This window comes from Dendrobates tinctorius, unplaced genomic scaffold (assembly GCF_039654945.1).
Source record: "Dendrobates tinctorius isolate UK_male_01 unplaced genomic scaffold, ASM3965494v1 ptg000226l, whole genome shotgun sequence".
In the NCBI taxonomy this organism is placed as follows: Eukaryota; Metazoa; Chordata; class Amphibia; order Anura; family Dendrobatidae; genus Dendrobates; species Dendrobates tinctorius.
This window is the reverse complement of record NW_027361893.1, coordinates 7504209-7529736: the sequence shown is the minus strand read 5'-3', so window position 1 is coordinate 7529736 and position 25528 is coordinate 7504209. Positions and strand designations below refer to the sequence as shown.

The following is a 25528-nucleotide window of genomic DNA, read 5'->3' as shown; positions in this document are numbered from 1 at the left end:
GACAGAATAGAAAAGCTGCTGTCTGCAATCCGCCAAAACCCTTTCAAAAACAAGAGCCAACAGACTGATAGGGAAAAAAAGCCCTGAAGACGCTAGGCTTCAAAAAGACTATATCAGTACTCAGGTATTATCTGAAGACAGAGCAAAAAGGAATTCAGATCATCCAGCAGGGAAAGGTAGAAATCCAGAAAAACAAGGCAAAACAAAACCAAAACACAAATGCAAAAGGTAGAGCAGAAAACTTAGCTTTTGAGGAGCAGGAATCAGACTGGTCTCCAAGAATCCCTCAGAGTAATCACCCGCAAGGCAGAAGGGCGTCGGCTGCTTTATATCCAGCCAGCAATCCCAGTCACCCAGTCATCATCATTCTGCTCAGGTGCTTTGTAATCAGCCACACTACCTTCCTTCACCAGAAGAGGGAGTTCATCAGACCTCAATGGTGAAGGGGAAAATGAACTCACAACAGTACCTCCCCCTTGAGGAGGGGTTACCAAACCCTCATCCACGCCACCAGGGCGATCAGGGTGAGCCCGATGAAAGTCATGCACCAATCTTTTGGCATGAATATCAGAGGCAGAGACCCAGGAATTATCCTCCTGACCATAACCCTTCCACTTAACCAAATACTGGAGTCTCCGTCTAGCCAGACGGGAATCCAATATCTTCTCTACCTCATATTCCATGTTACCTTCAACTAAGGCCGGTTTCACATTAGCGCTTTTTAAGCGCACGCACGGCCGGGGGTAGCTCCGCCCCCGAGCCGGCTCTCTGCCCGGCGTGCCCGCCCCTTGCTTGTAGCGCCGCCTACTAGCGGACAGCGGCGCCTGCGATCGGCGCACCCTATCTTTAGCATAGGGTGCGCAGATCGTGCGCTAGTTGCGCTTTGACCTGCGCTGCGCACTTTTGACGGTGCGCCGTGCGCGCCAAAATCAAACTTTTTGGATTTTGGCGCGCACGGCGCACCGTCAAAAGTGCGCAGTGCAGGTCAAAGCGCAACTAGCGCACGGCCTGCGCACGATCTGCGCACCCTATGCTAAAAATAGGGTGCGCCGATCGCAGGCGCCGCTGTCCGCTAGTAGGCGGCGCTACAAGCAAGGGGCGGGCACGCCGGGCAGAGAGCCGGCTCGGGGGCGGAGCTACCCCGGCCGTGCGTGCGCTTAAAAAGCGCTAATGTGAAACCGGCCTAATACAGGGTCCGGAGGTGCCACCCCAGGAACAACTGGTTCAACAAACCTCTTCAACAAGGACTTATGAAACACATTATGAATTTTAAATGTGACAGGAAGAGCCAAACGAAAAGAGACCGGATTAATAATCTCCAAAATCTTGTAAGGTCCAATAAATCTAGGCTTAAACTTAGGAGAAGCCACCTTCATAGCGATATTTTTTGATGATAACCACACCATATCACCAACCTTAAACTGGGGACCAATGGTCCTATGTCGGTTGGAAAACCGCTGGGCCTTTTCCTGGGAGAGAGATAACTTATCCACCACTTGGTCCCAGATCTGGTGCATTCTCTCCACCACAGTGTCAACACCTGGGCAGGCAGAAGGCTCCACCTGCCCTGAAGAAAATCGAGGATGAAACCCAAAGTTACAAAAAAAGGTGACATCAAAGTGGCAGAACTAGCTCTATTATTTAAAGCAAATTTGGCCAAGGGCAAAAATGAAACCCAATCATCCTGATCGGCGGAAATAAAACATCTCAAATACGACTCCAAGGTCTGGTTTGTTCTCTCCGTCTGCCCATTGGTCTGAGGGTGAAAAGCAGAGGAGAAGGACAACTGAATTCCCAGCTTGGAACAGAAAGTCCTCCAAAATCTAGACACAAATTGAACTCCTCTGTCAGATACAATGTTCTCAGGAATCCCGTGCAAGCGAACCACCTGTTGCAAAAACAGGGGCACCAACTCAGAGGAAGATGGCAACTTAGGGAGTGGAACAAAATGAACCATCTTAGAGAACCTATCACAAATCACCCAAATAACAGTCATTCTTTGAGAGACCGGCATATCAGAGATGAAATCCATTGAAATATGGGTCCATGGCCTCCTGGGTACCGGCAAAGGCATCAACAAGCCACTAGAGCGAGAACAAGGTTTAGACCGGGAGCAAGTCCCACAGGACTGCACAAAATTCCTGACATCACGAGACAAGGTGGGCCACCAAAAGACTGACTCACCAGATCTCTAGTACCAAAAATACCTGGATGACCAGCTAATGCAGAGCAATGAAGTTCAGACATCACTCTCTTCTTCCACTGGTCAGGAACATACAATTTTCCACTGGGACAACGCTCAGGTTTGTCCTCCTGGAACTCTTCCAGAGCACGTCTCAAATCGGGCGATATGGCAGAAAGAACTACCCCTTCGCCTAAGATGGTAGCAGGCTTGGTCACCACAGGAGAATCAGCAAAGAAGCTCCTAGAGAGGGCGTCTGCCTTGACATTCTTAGTGCCAGGAAGAAAAGAGACCACAAAATCAAAACGTGTAAAAAAACAAGGCCCACCTAGCCTGTCTAGGGTTCAAGCGTTTGGCCGACTCTAGGTAAATCAAATTCTTGTGGTCAGTGAGGACCACGACTTGGTGTTTAGCTCCCTCCAACCAATGTCTCCACTCCTCAAATGCCCATTTCATGGCTAACAGTTCCCGATTCCCCACATCATAGTTACGTTCAGATGGAGAGAACTTTCGGGAAAAGAAAGCACAGGGATTCATTTTAGATGTTACAGGATCCGTTTGGGACAAAACAGCTCCTGCACCAATCTCAGAAGCGTCCACCTCTACCTGGCACGGGAGTGAGACATCAGGTTGCCGCAAAACCGGGGCAGAAGTGAATCTTTGCTTCAGCTCCTGAAAGGAAGAAACAGCCTCCGGAGTCCAATTCAACACATCAGCACCCTTTTTAGTCAGATCAGTCAATGGCTTGGCAATACTAGAAAATTTTGCTATAAATTTCCGATAAAAATTAGCAAAACCCAAAAACTTCTGGAGGGCCTTCAAAGAAGTGGGCTGAACCCAATCATAAATGGCCTGTACCTTGGCCGGGTCCATTTCAATAGTTGACGGAGACAAAATAAATCACAAAAATGAAATCCTCTGTACCCCAAAAAGGCATTTCGATCCTTTGACATACAGGGAATTCTCCCTCAAGATCCGGAACACAGTCCGAACATGTTCCACATGAGAATCCCAATCCTTGGAGAAGATCAAAATATCATCCAGATAGATAATCACAAATTTATCCACAAAGTCTCGGAAAATGTCGTTCATGAAGCACTGGAAGACAGAAGGGGCATTACCAGGTACTCAAAATGTCCCTCCGGAGTATTAAACGCCGTCTTCCATTCATCCCCATGCTTAATGCGGATAAGATTATACGCCCCCCTGAGGTCAAGCTTGGTAAACCAGCAAGCACCTTTAACTCTGGAGAATAGATCCGAAATCAGGGGTAACGGATACTGATATTTAATAGTAATTTTGTTGAGGGCACGATAATCAATACAAGGCCTTAATGAACCATCCTTTTTGGCCACGAAAAAAAAAACGGCACCTAAGGGTGAAGAGGATGGTCTAATATGACCCTTCTCCAACGCCTCCTTAATATAGGATCGCATAGCCTTGTGCTCGGGTACAGATAAATTGAAGAGCCGACCCTTAGGAAATTTACACCCCGGGCTCAGTTCAATTGCACAGCCATAACTCCTATGAGGAGGAAAAGACGCAGACTCATTCTCACTAAATACATCATAAAAGTCCGCCAAATAGTCAGGAACATCATGCGACTGAGGAGAGGTGGAAAAAACCGGAGCCTCACTAAGGGCACACCGACAACTCCAACTCACCACAGACACAGATTTCCAATCCAAAACTGGATTATGAATTTGCAACCAGGGAAACCCCAGAACAATGGTATCATGCAAATTATGCAACACCAAAAATCTGCAATTTTCTTGATGGTCTGGGGCGACCCGCATTACCACCTGGGTCCAAAACTGAGGTTTATTTTTCGCCAAAGGAGTAGCATCAATCCCCCTCAAAGGGATAGGCGTCCGCAGAGGTGTCATCGGAAATCCACAACGTTTAGCAAAATCCAAGTCCATTAGATTCAGGGCTGCTCCCGAATCCACAAAAGCCTTGGCGGAAAATGTGGACAGGGAGCAGATCAGAGTAATTGCCAGAAGAAACTTAGGTTGAACACCACCCACAGAAAATGTGTGTGCAAAACGTTTCTCTCGTTTAGGACAGACAGAAATAATATGTGAGATAATATGTGAGGCATCTCCACAAAAAAAAACACAGCTTATTACGCCTTCTGAACTCCTGACGTTGCTCCCTGGACAAAACTCTATCTCATTGCATAGGTTCAGACACTTGTTCAACAGGTGGCAACACCTCTCGTGCAGTCCTGCGTTCACGTAAACGCCGATCAACCTGAAAGGCTAATGACATAGAATCGTCAAGACCAGAGGGAACAGGAAATCCCACCATAGTATCTTTTACGGCTTCTGACAAACCCTTCCGAAAGAGAGCTGCCAAGGCATTATCATTCCAGGTAGTAAGGACCGCCCACTTTTGGAATTTTTGACAGTACAATTCTGCAGAATCTCGACCCTGGCTCAATGCCAACAAGGTCTTTTCAGCCTGATCAATAGCATTAGGTTCGTCATACAACAACCCCAAGGCTTGAAAAAATGCATTCACATTAGTCAGAATAGGATCATCTGGTTTCAAAGAAAATGCCCAATCCTGGGGATCGTCATGCAGCAAAGAAATTACAATTTTAACTTGCTGTGCGGAGCTCCCTGACGAGTTAGGCTTCAAGGCAAAAAATAATTTACAATTATTTTTGAAATTCAAAAATTTAGACCGATCCCCAAAAAACACATCAGGAGTAGGGATCTTTGGTTCAGCAGCATGTGAATGAGCAAGGTAGGCGGAAATTCCCCGCACTTCCACAGCGAGCTGCTCCACACGATCAGACAATTGCTTTATCTCCATTGAGAGAAAAAAAAATTCCCCCTATGGCCTCAGAGATATAGAGGAAAAAATATACACACTTTTTTTTTTTTTTTTTTTACAATTCTTTCCTGCTATTGAGTACCCTAGGGTCTGCGGTATGGCGGGTGATTCTGTTATGAATGAGTCACCGTAGGAGGCAAAAACAGAAATACTAGCTAAGTCCAGAAAACCAGAGAAGTTGGCAGCTATCGGATTGCAGACCCCTGAACCTAACAACAACAACTAGCAGTAGCCGTGGGGGGGTTCCTACGGTGCCCTAGACCCCTCGATCACAGCCGGAGAACTACATAGCCTAAAGACAGAAAGGGAAATCTAAACTGCCCCAGAGCAGACCCCAAAGCAACAGGCAGCCCCCAACATATGACGGTGAAGCAAGATGAAAAAACACTCACACAGATAGAAAGATAGACTGAGCAAATGATGGGGCCCAAGCTAACTAAATAGGACAGAATAGAAAAGCTGCTGTCTGCAATCCGCCAAAACCCTCTCAAAAACAAGAGCCAACAGACTGATATTGAAAAAAAGCCCTGAAGACGCTAGGCTTCAAAAAGACTATATCAGTACTCAGGTATTATCTGAAGACAGAGCAAAAAAGGAATTCAGCTCACCCAGCAGGGAAAGGCAGAAATCCAGAAAAACAAGGCAAAACAAAACCAAAACACAAATGCAAAAAGTAGAGCAGAAAACTTAGCTTTTGAGGAGCAGGAATCAGACTGGTCTCCAAGAATCCCTCAGCGTAATCACCCGCAAGGCAGAAGGGCGTCGGCTGCCTTATATCCAGTTAGCAATCCCAGTCATCATCATTCTGCTCAGGTGCTTTGTAATCAGCCTCACTACCTTCCTTCACCAGAAGAGGGAGTTCATCAGACCTCAATGGTGAAGGGGAAAATGAACTCACAACAGAAGCGGATAATTTACTGTTACGGCAGTGATAATCTGGAATTCCTTGCCTGAGGAGGTGGAGATGGCGAACTCAGTCAAGGGGTTCAAGAGATGCCTGGATGTCTACCTAAAGCGTAACAATATTTATCTTAGTTACTGTAATAGGTTCTTTAGGAGGACGTAGATGTGGGGATTTATTCTGAATATAGGCTGAACTGGATGGACAAATGTCTTTTTTCGGCCTTGCTAACTACAGTTAGGTCCATATATATTTGGACAGAGACAACATTTTTCTAATTTTGGTTCTAGACATAACCACAATGAATTTGAAACAAAACAATTCAGATGCAGATGAAGTTCAGACTTTCAGCTTTCATTTGAGGGTATCCACATTAAAATTGGATGAAGGGTTTAGGAGTTTCAGCTCCTTAACATGTGCCACCCTGTTTTTAAAGGGACCAAAAGTAATTGGACAATTGACTCCAAGGCTATTTCATGGACAGGTGTGGGCAATCCCTTCGTTATGTCATTCTCAATTAAGCAGATAAAAGGCCTGGAGCTGATTTGAGGTGTGGTGCTTGCATTTGGAAGGTTTTGCTGTGAAGGAAACATTCGGTCAAAGGAGCTCTCCAAGCAGGTGAAACAAGTCATCTTTAAGCTGAAAAAACAGAAAAAACCCATCCGAGAAATTGCTACAACATTAGGAGTGGGAGACAAAGAAGAACAAGGTGTAGATCCCATATATGTAAAATTACAATACATTATTAGAAAAGATAATACAATATCACAAAAATGACTAGTTACATAATGCAAGGGATGGGTAAGCAAAAAGTATATGTCACACCAGGTCTGAATGGATATTTAAAGAGGTGGGGGAGCGGCAACTCCTACACATAGATTACAAAAAAGTCACATATAGAATGAGACCAGAGTTTGTATTAAGAAAACAAATGAGGAGTAAAGTCACAAAAGACAAGTGCCCAAGGCTTAGTATAGAAAACCTTATGGCTAAAACAGCCAGATAGGAACAAGTAATCTCCCCATAAATCTTAGAATATAAGTAGTGCCACTCTTACCCATAGTGCCTCTATTCAGAATCCCAGGACACGTAGCCCCAACACGCGTTTCGCGTTGGCTTCCTCGGGGGGGACAAAATCTACAGCTTGGTACATCCTGAGAAAGAAAGCACTGGTGAACTCATCAATGAAAAAAGACCTGGGCGCCCACGGAAGACAACAGTGGTGGATGATCGCAGAATAATCTCCATGGTGAAGAGAAACCCCTTCACAACAGCCAACCAAGTGAACAACACTCTCCAGGAGGTAGGCGTATCAATATCCAAATCTACCATAAAGAGAAGACTGCATGAAAGTAAATACAGAGGGTTCACCGCACGGTGTAAGCCACTCATAAGCATCAAGAATAAAAAGGCTAGACTGGACTTTGCTAAAAACATCTAAAAAAGCCAGCACAGTTCTGGAAGAACATTCTTTGGACAGATGAAACCAAGATCAACCTCTACCAGAATGATGGAAAGAGAAAAGTATGACGATGGCGTGGTACAGCTCATGATCCAAAGCATACCACATCATCTGTAAAACACGGCGGAGGCAGTGTGATGGCTTGAGCATGCATGGCTGCCAGTGGCACTGGGTCACTAGTGTTTATTGATGATGTGACACAGGACAGAAGCAGCTGAATGAATTCTGAGGTATTCAGAGCCATACTGTGTGCTCAAATCCAGCCAAATGCAGCCAAACTGATTGGTCGTCGTTTCATACTACAGATGGACAATGACCCAAAACATAAAGCCAAAGCAACCCAGGAGTTTATTAAAGGGACTTTGTCACCCATATTTAGTGATAACATGTAAAGATATGGGCAAAGCATACTGCGCAGGTGCCGGGGGCCTTTACATTGCGCAAGCCCGGAAACCAACGCGTCTGTGGTATTCACAGATGAAGATTACGTGAACAAGCCGAGGAGGTGGGGGGGAGAAGACCACTAAGCCATGCCCATTGGACCAGACCGCGGCGATTTGCATGCATCACCAACAAGCTAAAAAAGGTATTTATGCCTCAAAGGTGCGGGGTCAGGGCGAGTCAAAAGCCAGAATAGAATCCTTATGGGATGCACAATTTAGTGATATCTTTACATGATATCACTAAATATGGGTGACCGATTCCCTTCAAAGCAAAGAAGTGGAATATTCTTGAATGGCCAAGTCAGTCACCTGATCTCAACCCAATTGAGCATGCATTTCACTTGTTAAAGACTAAACTTTAGACAGAAAGGCCCACAAACAAACAGCAACTGAAAAGCACCTGTGACACCTAGAGAACTCTCAGGACCGCGACGACGAACCTCCCTAGGGCGAGCTGGCCAGGTGTACCACCCCCTATACAGGGAGCGTTAGGGGCAGACCCAGGGGAGACTATCGCCATGGAAGCTGATACCTGGGAACAACCGGAGGAAGATGCAGGCAGGGGACGTGCAGGTGACCAGACGGGAGATGTTGACGACCACAGGGGAGACAGCTGTAGCCGCGGAGATGGTCGTGGAGAACCAGGGAGGAGGCAGTAACGGGTAGCAGGTGAGACGCTGGAACAGGCAGACGAAGGCAGGAACAGACTGGACCTGGAAGGGAACACAGGAGAGTAACAAATAGGGAAACTAGCGGAAAACCAGGAAAGGTACGAAGCGCAAAGACAGAAGGTACACTAGGGAGCGTGGACCCGATATCAGAACGTGAAACACAATTGATAATCAGGCAGGGAGGATAGGGAGAGACCGCCTGATATAGGGCACGCTGGAGAACTTCCGGGTCAGGGTGCGGCAGTGTTATGGGACTGGGTTATAGGGCGCTTAGTCTAGGGGGGCGTGCGCCTGCGTACCTGAGGAGGAGCCAAGGCCAGCTGCAGGACAGGAGAGGAGGCACTTGATGGACAGGCATCAGCAGAGGGGGCGGGCTGAGAGGACCGGAAGTGCCTGAGCGACGTGGAGGCATCGGTGGAAGCGGGGACCGCTGGCGCCATGACGACAGGAGCCGCAGCAGAGGCAGACAGGCTGGCGGTGGCAGGGGCATGGCCAGGGAGAGCTGCGGCAGCGGCGATCAGAGCGGGGGCCGCCGACGCTGCAGGAAGAGCAGGAGGAGTGAGCGCGACAGCGGGAGCCAGGAAGGTGAGCGTGACAGTACCCCCCCTTACGCCCCCTCTTCTTAAGGCCGGAAAGGAATCTGGCTAGGATGCAAGGAGCCTGAATGTTCTCCCGAGGCTCCCAATATTTCTCCTCGGGACCGAAACCCTTCCAGTCAATTAAGAAGAGGGTCTTACCTCTGTATCTTTTCATTGCAAGAATGTCTTTGACTTCAAAGACATCCTGTGCGGACCCAGGCGGGGGCGAGCGGCCAGTGGAAGGATGAAAGCAGTTAAGGATAACAGGCTTTAAGAGAGAGGCATGGAAGGAATTAGGAATCCTTAGCGAGGCGGGAAGTTTTAACTTGTAGGCCACATCATTGATACGAGCCAAAACCTCAAACGGACCAATATACCAAGGACGCAGTTTACACGAGGGTTGCTTCAGGCGGAGAAATTTTGAAGACAGCCATACTTTATCTCCGGGTTGGTACAGTGGAGAATCCAGGTGTCTTTTATCGGCATGTCTCTTGATCCTGCCTTGAGCACGATCAAGCGCGGTTTTGGTCTCCTGCCAGACCTTGGAGAACTCCTCGGTCATAAGATCGGCCGCCGGCACACCCGAGGCAGGAGGTATCGGCAGAGGAACACCTGGATGTTGGCCGTAGACAATAAAGAAGGGTGATTTGGAGGAGGACTCACTGGTATGGTTGTTGTAGGTGAATTCGGCCCACAGGAGTAGGCTGGACCAGTCGTTCTGGTGGGCGTTGGAAAAATGTCGGAGATAAGTCACAAGGACTTGGTTTGTACGTTATGCCTGGCCGTTGGTCTGGGGATGGTAGGAAGAGGAGAAGTCCAACGTTACTTCCATCATACGGCACAGGGCCCTCCAAAACCGCGAGGTGAATTGAACCCCTCTGTCAGAAACGATATGCTTGGGGAAGCCGTGAATCCGGAAAACATGACGAAGATCTTCGCCAATTCAGGCGCGGAGGGTAAGCCTGGCAGAGCAATAAAATGGGCCATCTTGGAAAATCGATCCACCACGACCAAGATGACGGTGTGGCCCGCAGACCGAGGCAGATCAGTAATAAAGTCCATTGCAACGTGCTGCCGGGGAGCCGAAGGAACCGGAAGCGGGTGTAAGAGTCCAGAGGGTATGTGCCGAGGAACTTTGTTTCTGGCACACGATGGGCACGAGGCGATGAAACTTCAGACATCTTGAAGAAGAGATGGCCACCAGTAAAAACGAGAGATGAGAAGAAGTGTTTTCTTGAGACCCACATGGCCGGCTAACTTGGAGGCATGACCCCAGTGTAACACTCGCTTCCTCTCGCTTTCTTGCATGAAGGTCTTACCCGGCATCAAGCTAATGGGTGCGACCATGATGACTTTACTGGGGTCCATAATGTGTGATGGCTCCTCTTCATTATCGGAGACCACAAAGGACCTGGATAAAGCATCTGCTTTGAGATTCTTGTCACCGGGACGGAAATGCAGCTCAAAATCGAACCGGGCAAAGAATAGCGACCACCTGGCTTGCCTGGGATTAAGTCTTTGCGCTGACTGGATGTATGCCAGGTTCTTGTGGTTGGTGTAGATTTTAAACGGATGTACAGCTCCTTCCAGAAGATACCGCCACTCCTCCAGGGCCAATTTGATGGCAAGTAGCTCTCTGTCAACAATGGCGTAGTTTCTCTCTGCGGTGGAGAACATCTTGGAGAAGAAACTGCAGGTGAGCAGTCGACCGGAGGAAGATCTCTGGGAAAGAACCACCCCGGCTCCGATGGCCGATGCGTCTACCGCGAGGATAAAAGGCTTGTTACCTTCAGGACGATGGAGTACAGGCGCTGTAGCGAAGGCTTGTCTCAAGGTTTGAAAGGCATCTTCAGCTTCCGGGGACCAGAGGTGAGGGTTGGCTCCCTTTCGGGTTAAGGCGGAGATAGGAGCGGTCAAGGTAGAAAAGTGTGGAATAAATTGCCGGTAATAATTGGCAAAACCAAGGAATCGTTGGATTGCCTTGATTCCCTGGGAACGCGGCCACTTGAGCACGGCGGACACTTTTCCCGGGTCCATACGTAGGCCAGAGTCAGAAATGATATAGACCAAGAATGGTAGGGAGGACTGCTCGAAGGCGCACTCCTCGAGTTTGGTGTAGAGCCGATGCTCTCTTAGTCGTAGCAAGACTTGGCGGACGTCTTTTCTGTGGGTAGCCAGATCCGAGAAAAATACAAGGATATCGTCCAAGTACACCACCACACAGGAGTAGAGAAGGTCTCGAAACACATCGTTGACGAACTCCTGGAACACTGCGGGAGCACTGCACAGGCCAAAGGGCATGACCAAATATTCATAGTGGCCATCTCGGGTATTGAAAGCGGTCTTCCACTCGTCTCCGGAACGAATGCGGATCAGATTATAAGCCCCTCGGAGATCCAATTTCGTGAAGATCCGTGCTCCCCGTAGACGGTCGAATAGCTCCGGAATGAGAGGCAGTGGATATTTGTTTTTGACGGTGATATCATTGAGGCCCCGGTAATCAATGCAGGGACGAAGAGATCCATCCTTCTTCTTGATGAAAAAGAATCCTGCTCCTGCAGGCGAAGACAACTTGCGGATAAAGCCTCTGGCCAAGTTTTCTTGGATATATTCGGTCATGGCCAGAGTCTCGGAGGGAGATAGAGGATAGATCCGACCACGAGGTGGAGTAGACCCTGGGACAAGATCGATTGGGCAATCATAGGGCAAATGCGGGGGCAGGACCTCCGCCTCCTTCTTGTTAAAGACGTCCGAAAAAGCCCAATAGGCCGATGGTAAGTCTGTAGAGACCGAAGTGGGAGGCGTGAAGTTCTTCGGCTGAACGGGAGACAGACATCTGTCTTGACACGACTGTCCCTAACGCAGGATATCCCCGGATCGCCAGTCCAAGACAGGCTCATAAGTTCTCAACCAGGGTAGGCCCAAGAGGATGGTATGGGATAGCGCAGGCAGCACATAAAAGACTATCTTGTCCTGGTGTAAGGCTCCAATCTGAAGTTCCACTTCTTCGGTGACCTGAGTAACGGACATCTGCAAGGGTCGACCGTAGCAATCTGCCGAGGAGTCTCCAGGGATCAGACTGGAATCCGAAGTCTCTTAACTGCCTCGAACTGAATAAAGTTGAAAGTTGCGCCTGAATCAATGTAAGCCCACTCAGAGGAGCGTTTGGCGCCTATATGCAACAGAACGGAGAGAATCAAGGGTAGAGAGGAATCACAATTACCTAGGGAGGCCTCTCTTACCTGTCCTAGGCGGAGGCGTTTCCCGGGTGTATAGGAAAGGAGCGGAGGAAGTGGGATGCACTCCGACATTAGAAGCAGAGCCTCTGTTCGACCCTCTCTCTCCGACGCTCCTCCACCAGTTTGAGAAGATCCACTTGCATGGGTTCTGGTGCAGGAGCCGCAGAAGACGACACTGGACGGGAGCGGGGCAGACTACGAGTGGCTGAAAGAACGCGAGGTCTTCTTTCCCTAGCAGCCTAACGGGATCGCTCCTGAAATCGTAGGTCGATGCGAGTGGCCAGGGAGATCAAGTCCTCCAGGGAGGCTGGAGTATCACGTCCCGCTAACTCGTTCTTGACTCGACCAGAGAGTCCCCGCCAAAAGGCTCCTACCAAGGCCTCATTGTTCCACCCCAACTCTGAGGACAGGGTACGAAACCAAATGGCGTACTGACCTACAGAGAGCGTGCCCTGGTGGAGATTAAACAGCGCCTCGGTAGTGGAGACCAAGCGACCTGGTTCATCGAACACCTTTCGAAAGGTGTCCAGAAAAATGGAGAGCTGGGAGACAATGGGGTCGTCTTGCTCCCAGAGAGGGTTTACCGAAGCCAGAGCCTCACCCTCCAAGTGGGACACAACAAAAGCTACCTTGGCCCGATCAGTAGAGTACTGCAGAGGAGACAGCTCGAAGTGTAGCTGACATTAATTTAGGAACCCTCTGCACAATTTGGGATCACCGTTATACTGTGGGGGTTTCGCCAAACGGGGTGGTGGGTAGCCAATGGGGCTGGAGCAGAGGCCACGGACTGGAGGGCAAGGATCCACTGAGGCCATGTAGTTTAAAATATGGGCCTGAGTGTCGCGCTGCTGTGCGAACTCCTGCTGAAGACCAGCCATCTGGGGTGAGCTAGTGGGGTCAGAGGCCTGTAAGGATGACAGACGGGATTCCATAGATTTGAGGAAGAACATTATCCTCATCTGGTTTTCTCGTAGGAACAGGAGTTCCTTTTGAGTCGGGGTCGAGGTACCAGCGGGGTCCATGGCTTGATTATACTATGACACCTAGAGACTATAGAGCTCCGGGAGTTGAACCCTCAGGACTGCAACGACGAACCTCCCTAGGGCGAGCTAGCCAGGTGTACCACCCCCTATACAGGGAGCGTTAGGGGCAGACCATCGCCGCGGAAGCTGATACCTGGGGACAACCGGAGGAAGATGCAGGCAGGGGACGTGCAGGTGACCAGACGGGAGATGGTGACGACCACAGGGGAGACAGCTGTAGCCGCGGAGATGGTGGTGGAGAACCAGGGAGGAGGCAGTAACGGGTAGCGGGTGAGACGCTGGAACAGGCAGACGAAGGCAGGAACAGACTGGACCTGGAAGGGAACACAGGAGAGTAACAAATAGGGAAACTAGTGGAAAACCAGGAAAGGTACGAAGCGCAAAGACAGAAGGTACGCTAGGGAGCGTGGACCCAATATCAGAATGTGAAACACAATTGATAATCAGGCAGGGAGGATAGGGAGAGACTGCCTGATATAGGGCAGGCTGGAGAACTTCCGGGTCAGGGTGCGGCAGAGTTATGGGACCAAGGGATAGGGCGCTTAGTCTAGGGCGGTGTGCGCCTGCGTACCTGAGGAGGAGCCGAGGCCGGCCGCAGGACAGGAGAGGAGGCACTTGATGGACAGGCATCAGCAGAGGGGGCGGGCCGAGAGGACCAGAAGTGCCTGAGAGACGTGGAGGCATGGGAGGAAGCGGGGACCGCCGGCGCCATGACGACAGGAGCCGCAGCAGAGGCAGACAGGTCGGCGGTGGCAGGGGCATGGCCAGGGAGAGCTGCGGCAGCCAGAGCGGGGGCCACCGACGCTGCAGGAAGAGCAGGAGCAGGAGGAGTGAGCGCGACAGCGGGAGCCGGGGAGGTGAGCGTGACACCACCACAGTGAAGGCCTGGCAGAGCATCAAAAAGGAGGAAACACAGCGTCTGGTGATGTCCATGAGTTCAAGACTTCAGGCAGTCATTGCCAACAAAGGGTTTTCAACCAAGTACTAGAAATGAACATTTTATTTACAATTATTTAATCTGTCCAATTACTTTTGGTCCCTTTAAAAACAGGGTGGCACATGTCAAGGAGCTGAAACTCCTAAACCCTTCATCCAGTTTTAATGTGGATACCCTCAAATGAAAGCTGAAAATCTGAACTTCAACTGCATCTGATTTGTTTTGTTTAAAATTCATTGTGGTAATGTCTAGAACCAAAATTAGAAAAATGTCTCTGCCCAAATATATATGGACCTAACTGTATGTTACTACGTTACAATTTATTACCGTGCCGACACAGACCACCCTCTGACACAGACTGCAGGGGGAGCCCAGAATCAGGAACTTCACTTTGTCTGGCACGAAGCATCCTCATTAACTTAAAAATTTAAACACAGATTAAAAAAGAAACTCAAGATGGATTTCTCAAACCCAGGAACCATTTTAATCAGTGTAACAGCGCCAACCTAACAATGCCTGGTTGGCTTTAAACTTATAAACCTTCACCTAATGCCACCCTAAATTAGTCCTTCTTTACAACTTCTAACTCATTGGTATTACACGCAGGAGGCACCGCCGCCACCGCACTAAAATGCTCTGTGCTGCAGAGACACTGCGCCACCACCTTATACAGATGGGAGGGAACCTGGAGATGACATACAGGTCTATCCTACATTCAGGGGGAGATGACATACAGGTATACACTATATGCAGGAGGAGGTGACACACAGGTAGAATCATAGAATCATAGAATCGTAGAGTTGGAAGGGACCTCCTGGGCCATCTGGTCCAACCCCCTGCTCAAAGCAGGATTCGCTAAATCATCCCAGTCAGATGTCTGTCCAGCCTCTGTTTGAAGGAGAACTCACCACTTCTCATGGCAGCTTGCTCCACTCATTGATCACTCTAACTGTCAAAAAGTTTTTTCTAATATCTAATCTGTGTCTCCTCCCATTCAGTTTCATCCCATTGCTTCTAGTCTTTCCTTGTGCAAATGAGAATAAAGTATATACTATATACCAGAGGAGATGACGCAGGTATATACTATATACAGGAGGAGATGACACACAGGTATATGCTATATACAGGAGGAGATGACACAGGTATATACTATATACAGGAGGAGATGACACAGGTATATACTATATACAGTAGGAGCTGACACACAGTTATATACTATATACAGGAGGAGGTGACACACAGGTATATACTATATACAGGAGGAGCTGACACACAGTTATATACTATATACAGGAGGAGATGACACAGGTATATACTATATACAGGAGGAGATGACATACAGATATACATTATACACAGGAGGAGATGACACACAGGTATATACTATATACAGGAGGAGATGACACAGGTATATACTATATACAGGAGGAGATGACACAGGTATATATTATATACAGGAGATGATACACAAGTATATAGTATATACAGGAGGAGATGACACAGGTATATACTATATACAGGAGGAGATGACACACAGGCATACACTATATACAGGAGGAGATGACACACAGGTATATACAGGAGGAGATGACACAGGTATATACTATATACAGGAGGAGATGACACACAGGCATACACTATATACAGGAGGAGATGACACACAGGTATATACAGGAGGAGATGACACAGGTATATACTATATACAGGAGGAGATGACACACAGGCATACACTATATACAGGAGGAGATGACACACAGGTATATACAGGAGGAGATGACACACAGGTATATACTATATACAGGAGGAGATGACACACAGGTATATACTATATACAGGAGGAGATGACACACAGGTATATACTATATACATGAGGAGATGACACAGGTATATACAGGAGGAGATGACACACAGGTATATACTATATACAGGAGGAGATGACACAGGTATATACTATACACAGGAGGAGATGACACACAGGTATATACTATACACAGGAGGAGATGACACACAGGTATATACTATATACAGGAGGAGATGACACACAGGTATATACTATATACAGGAGGAGATGACACAGGTATATACTATATACAGGAGGAGATGACACAGGTATATACACTATATACAGGAGGAGATGACACAGGTATATACACTATATACAGGAGGAGATGACACAGGTATATACACTATATACAGGAGGAGATGACACAGGTATATACTATATACAGGAGGAGATGAAACAGGTATATACTATATTCAGGAGGAGATGACACACAGGTATATACTATATACAGGAGGAGATGACACACAGGTATATACTATATACAGGAGGAGATGACACAGGTATATACTATATACAGGAGGAGATGACACAGGTATATACTATATACAGGAGGAGATGACACAGGTATATACTATATACAGGAGGAGATGATACACAGGTATATACTATATACAGGAGGAGATGACACACAGGTATATACTATATACAGGAGGAGATGACACAGGTATATACTATATACAGGAGGAGATGATACACAGGTATATACTATATACAGGAGGAGATGACACACAGGTATATACTATATACAGGAGGAGATGACACACAGGTATATACAGGAGGAGATGACACACAGGTATATACTATATACAGGAGGAGATGATACACAGGTATATACTATATACAGGAGGAGATGGCACACAGGTATATACTATATACAGGAGGAGATGATACACAGGTATATACTATATACAGGAGGAGATGACACACAGGTATATACCGTACTATATACAAGAGGAGATGACACAGGTAAATACTATATACAGGAGGAGATGACAAACAGGTATATACTATATACAGGAGGAGGTGACACAGGTATATACTATATACAGGAGGAGATGACACAGGTATATACTATATACAGGAGGAGATGACACAGGTATATACTATATACAGGAGGAGATGACACAGGTATATACTATATACAGGAGATGACACACAGGTATACACTATATACAGGAGGAGATGACACAGGTATATACAGGAGGAGATGACACAGGAATATACTATATACAGGAGGAGATGATACAGGTATATACTATATACAGGAGGAGATGACACACAGGTATATACAGGAGGAGATGACACACAGGTATATACTATATACAGGAGGAGGTGACACACAGGTATATACTATATACAGGAGGAGGTGACACACAGGTATATACTATATACAGGAGGAGATGACATACAGGTATATACTATATACAGGAGGAGATGACACACAGGTATATACTATATACAGGAGGAGGTGACACACAGGTATATACTATATACAGGAGGAGATGACACACAGGTATATACTATATACAGGAGGAGATGACACACAGGTATATACTATATACAGGAGGAGATGACACACAGGTATATACTATATACAGGAGGAGATGACACACAGGTATATACTATATACAGGAGGAGGTGACACACAGGTATATACGATATACAGGAGGAGAGGACACACAGGTATATACTATATACAGGAGGAGATGACACACAGGTATATACTATATACAGGAGGAGATGACACACAGGTATATACTATAGACAGGAGGAGATGACACACAGGTATATACTATATACAGGAGGAGATGACACACAGGTATATACTATATACAGGAGGAGATGACACACAGGTATATACTATATACAGGAGGAGATGACATACAAATATATACTATATATAGGAGGAGATGACACACAGGTATATACTATATACAGGAGGAGATGACACACAGGTATATACTATATGCAGGAGGAGATGACATACAAATATATACTATATACAGGAGGAGATGACACACAGGTATATACTATATACAGGAGGAGATGACACACAGGTATATACTATATACAGGAGGAGATGACACACAGGTATATACTATATACAGGAGGAGATGACACACAGGTATATACTATATACAGGAGGAGATGACACACAGGTATATACTATATACAGGAGGAGATGACACACAGGTATATACTATATACAGGAGGAGGTGACACACAGGTATATACTATATACAGGAGGAGATGACACACAGGTATATACTATATACAGGAGGAGATGACACACAGGTATATACTATATATAGGAGGAGATGACACAGGTATATACTATATACAGGAGGAGATGACACAGGTATATACTATATACAGGAGGAGATGACACACAGGTATATACTATATACAGGAGGAGATGACACAGGTATATACAGGAGGAGATGACACACAGGTATATACTATATACAGGAGGAGATGACACAGGTATATACTATACACAGGAGGAGATGACACACAGGTATATACTATACACAGGAGGAGATGACACACAGGTATATACTATATACAGGAGGAGATGACACAGGTATATACTATATACAGGAGGAGATGACACAGGTATATACACTATATACAGGAGGAGATGACACAGGTATATACTATATACAGGAGGAGATGACACAGGTATATACACTATATACAGGAGGAGATGACACAGGTATATACACTATATACAGGAGGAGATGACACAGGTATATACTATATACAGGAGGAGATGACACAGGTATATACTATATACAGGAGGAGATGACACAGGTATATACTATATACAGGAGGAGATGACACACAGGTATATACAGGAGGAGATGACACACAGGTATATACTATATACAGGAGGAGATGACACAGGTATATACTATATACAGGAGGAGATGACACACAGGTATATACTATATACAGGAGGAGATGACACACAGGTATATACTATATACAGGAGGAGATGACACAGGTATATACAGGAGGAGATGACACAGGTATATACTATATACAGGAGGAGATGATACACAGGTATATACTATATACAGGAGGAGATGACACAGGTATATACTATATACAGGAGGAGATGACACAGGTATATACTATATACAGGAGGAGATGACACAGGTATATACACTATATACAGGAGGAGATGACACAGGTATATACTATATACAGGAGGAGATGACACAGGTATATACTATATACAGGAGGAGATGACACAGGTATATACTATATACAGGAGGAGATGACACACAGGTATATACAGGAGGAGATGACACACAGGTATATACTATATACAGGAGGAGATGACACACAGGTATATACTATATACAGGAGGAGATGACACACAGGTATATACTATATACAGGAGGAGATGACACAGGTATATACAGGAGGAGATGACACAGGTATATACTATATACAGGAGGAGATGATACACAGGTATATACTATATACAGGAGGAGATGACACAGGTATATACTATATACAGGAGGAGATGACACAGGTATATACTATATACAGGAGGAGGTGACACAGATATATACTATATACAGGAGATGACATATAGAGACAATTTATGTGCAATACAATCATTATCATTTGTTATAACTAACCACAGTTCATTACTATGCCCGGGCAACACCGGGCTCTTCAGCTAGTGGTAAATAAAGGTCATCATGACCTGGGTAACGGAGGGCTACATGAGTTACATTGCTGTAAATGGTATAAAATGCTGCTTCTTGTGTGAATAAACTAGAAAAAGTGACTCACAACCAGTGTGCATGCTTTTCTCCGAGCACTCGTTATCTGAGGGCCTAATCTCTTAATTCAGCCTCACTGGTGATCCGCCATATCTGACTTTGGGTCAGAACAAAAACAGCTACAACACAAGGAAATTGTTCTAAGTGCTCCTGTAAGTTAGAATAAGGTCTTCCATGCAGTATAATGGCCTCCACAGACCCCACACAGTATTATGGCCACCACAACCTGGTACACATAATAAGGACCCCACTCAGTATGGAGGCATTTATAGCCCCCCATATTCAGGATAATGGCCCATACCAGCCATACACTCAGTATGAGAGCCCAAACAGCTCTTCTCTTAATATGCTGCCCCCACAATTCCTGATGTTTAAAAAAAAATAAAAAAAAAAATCACACACACTACTTAATCCAACCATGTTCCCGAGCTGCGCTGCTCCAGTCTGTGCAGTGTGAGCTCTGAGGCTCCATACTACAGGGGTGATGTAGTGATGTCATGGTGCCTGCAGTGCACGGAGTCTCAGACTCAGAGAAGGCTGAATGGTCATGTGAGTGTGGATATTCCTGAAATTGTGATGCTAGGAAGGAGAGGGTGACCAATACAAAATCCCACGAGCCCTCTCAATTCATAGGCATAATAGCTACCAAGTGGGCTACCGTTATGGATGATACACTCTGCCTATCCAACTATCGTATGGTAAATATCTCATAGATCCTGGGGTCATTAGTATCTGCACCAAGAATGAGGCTGAGTGAGTGTTTATTAATTCACTTTTGGTGGTCAGAGGTAGATGTTGAGGTGTATGGTGCCATATTGTGTATGTAGGGGGCAGGATTGTGGGAGCAAAATACTGCATGTGGTGGGATGGCGGTACTGTGGGAACATTATACTGTGTGTGGTGGGATGGCAGTACTGTGGAAACATTATACTGAGCACGGTGGCTCAGTGGTTAGCACTGCAGCCTTACAGTGCTGGGGTCCTGGGTTCAAATCCCACCAAGGACAACAAGGAGTTTGTATGTTCTCCCTGTGTTTACGTGGGTTTCCTCCCATGTTCCATAGACATACTGATAGGGAACATCAGGGAATTTAGATTGTGAGCCCCATCCAGGTCAGTGATGATAATGTGTGCAAACTGTAAAGCGCTGTGGAATATGTTAGTGCTATATAAAAATAATAATTATGGGAATGGCGGTACTGTGGGAATATTATACTGTGTGAGGGACAACATATATACTGCATAAGGGGTGTTGAAAGGTGTCATAAGAAGAATGAATCCTCCAGGCTGTGAGGCATCTAGACACTCTATGGAATGAATGGGAAGAGTTTCAGGAAGAGTCTAGATGGTACACCAGATCAGGTGACCTTGATGATGCAGTTTCCTGATATTATTAAGGTTAGGACCCCCAAAGACAGAGCAGATTTGGCACCAAGCAAAAAAAACGGGGTGCTGGGGAAGAATCTGAGGTACCGGCCATGGTAATGTGCCTGAGGCAGCTGGTTCTGGTGGCAGAGCACTGCTTTACAGGGGCATTACACTGTGTGGGGGGCATCATATATACTGCATAAGGGGCATAATGGAGGCATTACACTGTGTGGGGGTATCATATATACTGCATAAGGGGCATTACAATGTGTGTGGCCAAGAAAGATGGACTGCACTATGAGAACAATCCGTTTCCTGTCTTCCATAGTTGGGTCGTATGTATATATTAGAGGAAACAGAACAAAAACGCAATGATTCTTATAAAGTGGCCACAAAGACCCCAAAAGAGTCTCAGTGCTGAAGGGGTTAATGTCCCCCACGCTCTGTAATGGGGAATCTCCAGCACCGACCTCCACCCGCAGAGCCGCACTCCACATAGAGAATAATGGAGCCTCCAGCACCGACCTCCACCCGCAGAGCCGCACTCCACATAGAGAATAATGGAGTCTCCAGCACCGACCTCCACCCGCAGAGCCGCACTCCACATAGAGAATAATGGAGCCTCCAGCACCGACCTCCACCCGCAGAGCCGCACTCCACATAGAGAATAATGGAGCCTCCAGCACCGACCTCCACCCGCAGAGCCGCACTCCACATAGAGAATAATGGAGCCTCCAGCACCGACTTCCACCCGCAGAGCCGCACTCCACATAGAGAATAATGGAGCCTCCAGCACCGACCTCCACCCGCAGAGCCGCACTCCACATAGAGAATAATGGAGCCTCCAGCACCGACCTCCACCCGCAGAGCCGCACTCCACATAGAGAATAATGGAGCCTCCAGCACCAACCTCCACCCGCAGAGCCGCACTCCACATAGAGAATAATGGAGCCTCCAGCACCGACCTCCACCCGCACTCCACATAGAGAATAATGGAGCCTCCGGCACCGACCTCCTCCCGCAGAGCCGCACTCCACATAGAGAATAATGGAGCCACCAGCACCGACCTCCACCCGCAGAGCCGCACTCCACATAGAGAATAATGGAGCCTCCAGCACCTACCTCCACCCGCAGAGCTGCACTCCACATATATGGCTGCTCTGTGCGCACAGGACCTGTGATGAGGTCACAGGAGGGGAGGAGTCAGGGGTCACATGATCTCCGGAGTGCAGACAAGGAGCCTTCTCCTCAGTCAGTGACCTTCCCGCCATTATTCCCCCTCACTACTGGCACAATTACCCCGTGCCGCCTTTTCTACACAGTGTTGTGTGTGGAATGTAACATGTGATTTCTCTGGAGACAAATAGACCCCACACATGAGGGAATTATCACCAGTTACCGGACGGCTACCATATGGCGGCATATGATTGTGCTATCGACTCCATACCAGGAGATAAAATGCAGAAATCTCCTTTATTTAACCCCTTCCAGAGTCCGGCTGAGGCTCATATTCGGCGTCCACCTCTCCAGTCACCGTGCGTCCGTGCTTGGGTTTTAGAGAGAGTAATAAAATCACGGTGCACAATCCCTGTCCTTCACCCCTTATACCTGACCTGTATAACCAATTATCTGGAAACAAATGATTTTACAAACTCAACATGAGAGAGGCATATAACCTTATACGTATACACCATGGTGATGAATGGAAGACGCATTCAATACACCTGAGGGTCATATTGAACATTTGGTGATGCCATTCAGATTAACCAATGCTCCGGCAGTCTTTTAACATTTCATTAATTTTATTTTTTTCTCACTGATTGGGTAGATTTGTGATAGTTTACCTGGATGACTTATTGAGTTACTCATGTACAATGGAGGAGCATCATGAGAATGTCAGACAGCTTCTCCAGGTTCTATGTGACTATTTATTTTCTAAACTGGAGAAATGTCAATTTGTGGTAAAGCAGGTCCAGTTCTCAGGACATTTGGGTTCTGCATTGGGGTTTCAGATGGACCCCGTTAAGGACCAAGCAGTCCTTGATTGGTTTTAACCAAGTAACCTGAAAGCATTATAGAGATTTCTTGTAGTTGAGATACTGGGGAACAAACAAGCGACAATTAGGTTCTTAACCGATAACAAGATATAATGAAAATAGGGGAGTATTGCGCTCACCTGATGGAGTGGCACCTTTGCAACATGTTCAACACATAAATCAGCTGCTGCAGGACACGGGGCCAAAGACCGAGCAGAATAGTTGATCCAGGTATAATGTGTCTGTACCTGCGCTGCTGATGACGACTACCGGATATGGAGATTTTCCTTAAAAACGTTTATTTATATAGATTTTTAAAGTCATGCAGGACCTCTACCTCAGGACAAAACCTGATAATGGATAAACATGTCAAGCTTGGAACGTTTTATATGCAGTCTTTTTGAAAAATGAAAAGAAAAAGCCAAACAAAGCGCGATATGTCAAAGTTCATGAGAAAGTCCGTCAAACACTTACATACATTAATTATATTAAAAAAACCCTATGGATTAAGAGAGATCACCTAAAAGAATGAATAAAAATGTTTGAAATGAATGAAAAAGTTCTTGCAATTAAATAAGTGTAAATACTTATGTCCCCCGAAAATTGAGAAAAGTATTCAAGGAGTGATACCTTTATTGGCTAACCAGAGAAATTGTATTTGCAAGCTTTCAAGGCTCAGAAGGCCCCCTTCATCAGGCAGACCTTCTTGTGGAGGTGTGAACTGTGTCCATGTAATGAGTCATGAATCCAGGTGTCAAACATATTTATAAATTTGATCTCCCATATTTTCCTTTCTCTGTCACTATTGAAATGACATTTCAAAATTAGGACTTTTAGATCTGCCATACTGTGTCCAGGTCTAGAGAAGTGTATCCCTACAGGTGTGTCCAGCTCATTTTTTATCGTATGTCTATGCAGATTTATCCTTGTTTGTAGTTTTTGCTTAGTTTCCCCTATGTATGTCCCTGCATTGCACCTTGTACATTGTATCATGTACCCGACATTGGAGGATGTACATAAAAAAGAGTCCATGATCTTATAGTCCTGATTTGTGTTTGGTATGGGGACTTTATCTGTTGGTGATATGTGGGTGCAGGTTTTGTATTTCTTACTGTTACAGGGGACTGTGCCTGTCTCTGATGGTGCTGAGGAAGAATTCCTCAATATCACTGCAGAATTGAGCTGTGTCAAGCTGTTTAGTGGAAATCATGCATTCAAAGGAATTTGTAGTTATATTCCGCGCTGCCGCAAGAATAGGTTCCAGGAGAGAAATGTCAAAGATTCACAGTGGTTTATTCAATGCGTTTCGGGGGTCTCATGTCCCCTTCGTCAGGAAATACCACACAGTATGTACAGGCATCACACGTATATATAGTTAAAACAGGACGCTAGGATTCAAAAAAACGAGCGCCAACAGATCAGATGACAGTGTCAAAGTTCATAGTCATCCATCACAGGGTTAACAGTTCCAATTGGTTATGACACAGAAAAATGCATAATAAAATAATTATTAACTGGTGACCTTAATAGTGTTTTACATTTTTAGGATACAAATCCAGATTGCAGCAAAAAAGAGAAAATTAAAAAAAAAGAGTGAAAAAAAAGCCGACTTTCACTGAGTGGGCAAGAACTCACAATAAAATGAACATTCAAGCTTAGAAGCAGATGCCTTACACCTGGACTAACAGATGGGACAAGAAAACTCATTATTTTTGGATAGTCCAATGGAATCTTTCTATTAAATGTGAAAAATAATTTTTTTTTATTAATTCCTATTAAAATAAACTAAAAATAAAAACATGATGATTTCATAATTTAATGTCAGTGTGGTAATATTAAAAAGGTTTCTACAGATGAGATATGTGCAATAAGAATTGTCTAATAAGTATTATATAAAAGCATGTGAAAAACATATATTTATAAATCTCCAGCTCACTCTATATTACCGCTGAGTAGCAGAACCAAAAACAATCAACCGCTTCAATTTATCCTAGGAATTAAAGCAGGTCTGGTAGGTGGAAAAAACTTCTTAAAATCGTTCTTTCCAGGAGAACAGGAATAAACTCCCGGGCAGAACTCTCCATCGCAAGAGGAGAGGGAACCACCACTGCACAATGGGGAAGAAGGATCCATCACCGCTTGACAGGTTTACTACACTCCAGGATCGCACCACAGTAAATTACAT

General features: G+C 46.0%; 2 protein-coding genes across 2 annotated transcripts in view; one reads left to right on the top strand and one right to left on the bottom strand.

Moving 5' to 3' along the window:
* Positions 1 to 14449, bottom strand: part of LOC141059317 (uncharacterized) — a 35604-nt gene extending 21155 nt beyond the window's left edge. Inside the window, exons 1-2 of the mRNA XM_073555643.1 lie at positions 13494 to 14449; positions 8362 to 8542 (exon numbers count right to left, since the gene is read on the bottom strand). Coding sequence (XP_073411744.1) covers positions 8362 to 8542; positions 13494 to 14293 — 981 coding nt within the window. The 5' untranslated portion in view covers positions 14294 to 14449. The remainder of the gene's footprint in view (positions 1 to 8361; positions 8543 to 13493) is intronic.
* LOC141059328 (gastrula zinc finger protein XlCGF66.1-like) overlaps positions 1 to 25528 on the top strand; it is a 389061-nt gene that overhangs the window by 146651 nt on the left and 216882 nt on the right. The window lies entirely within an intron of this gene.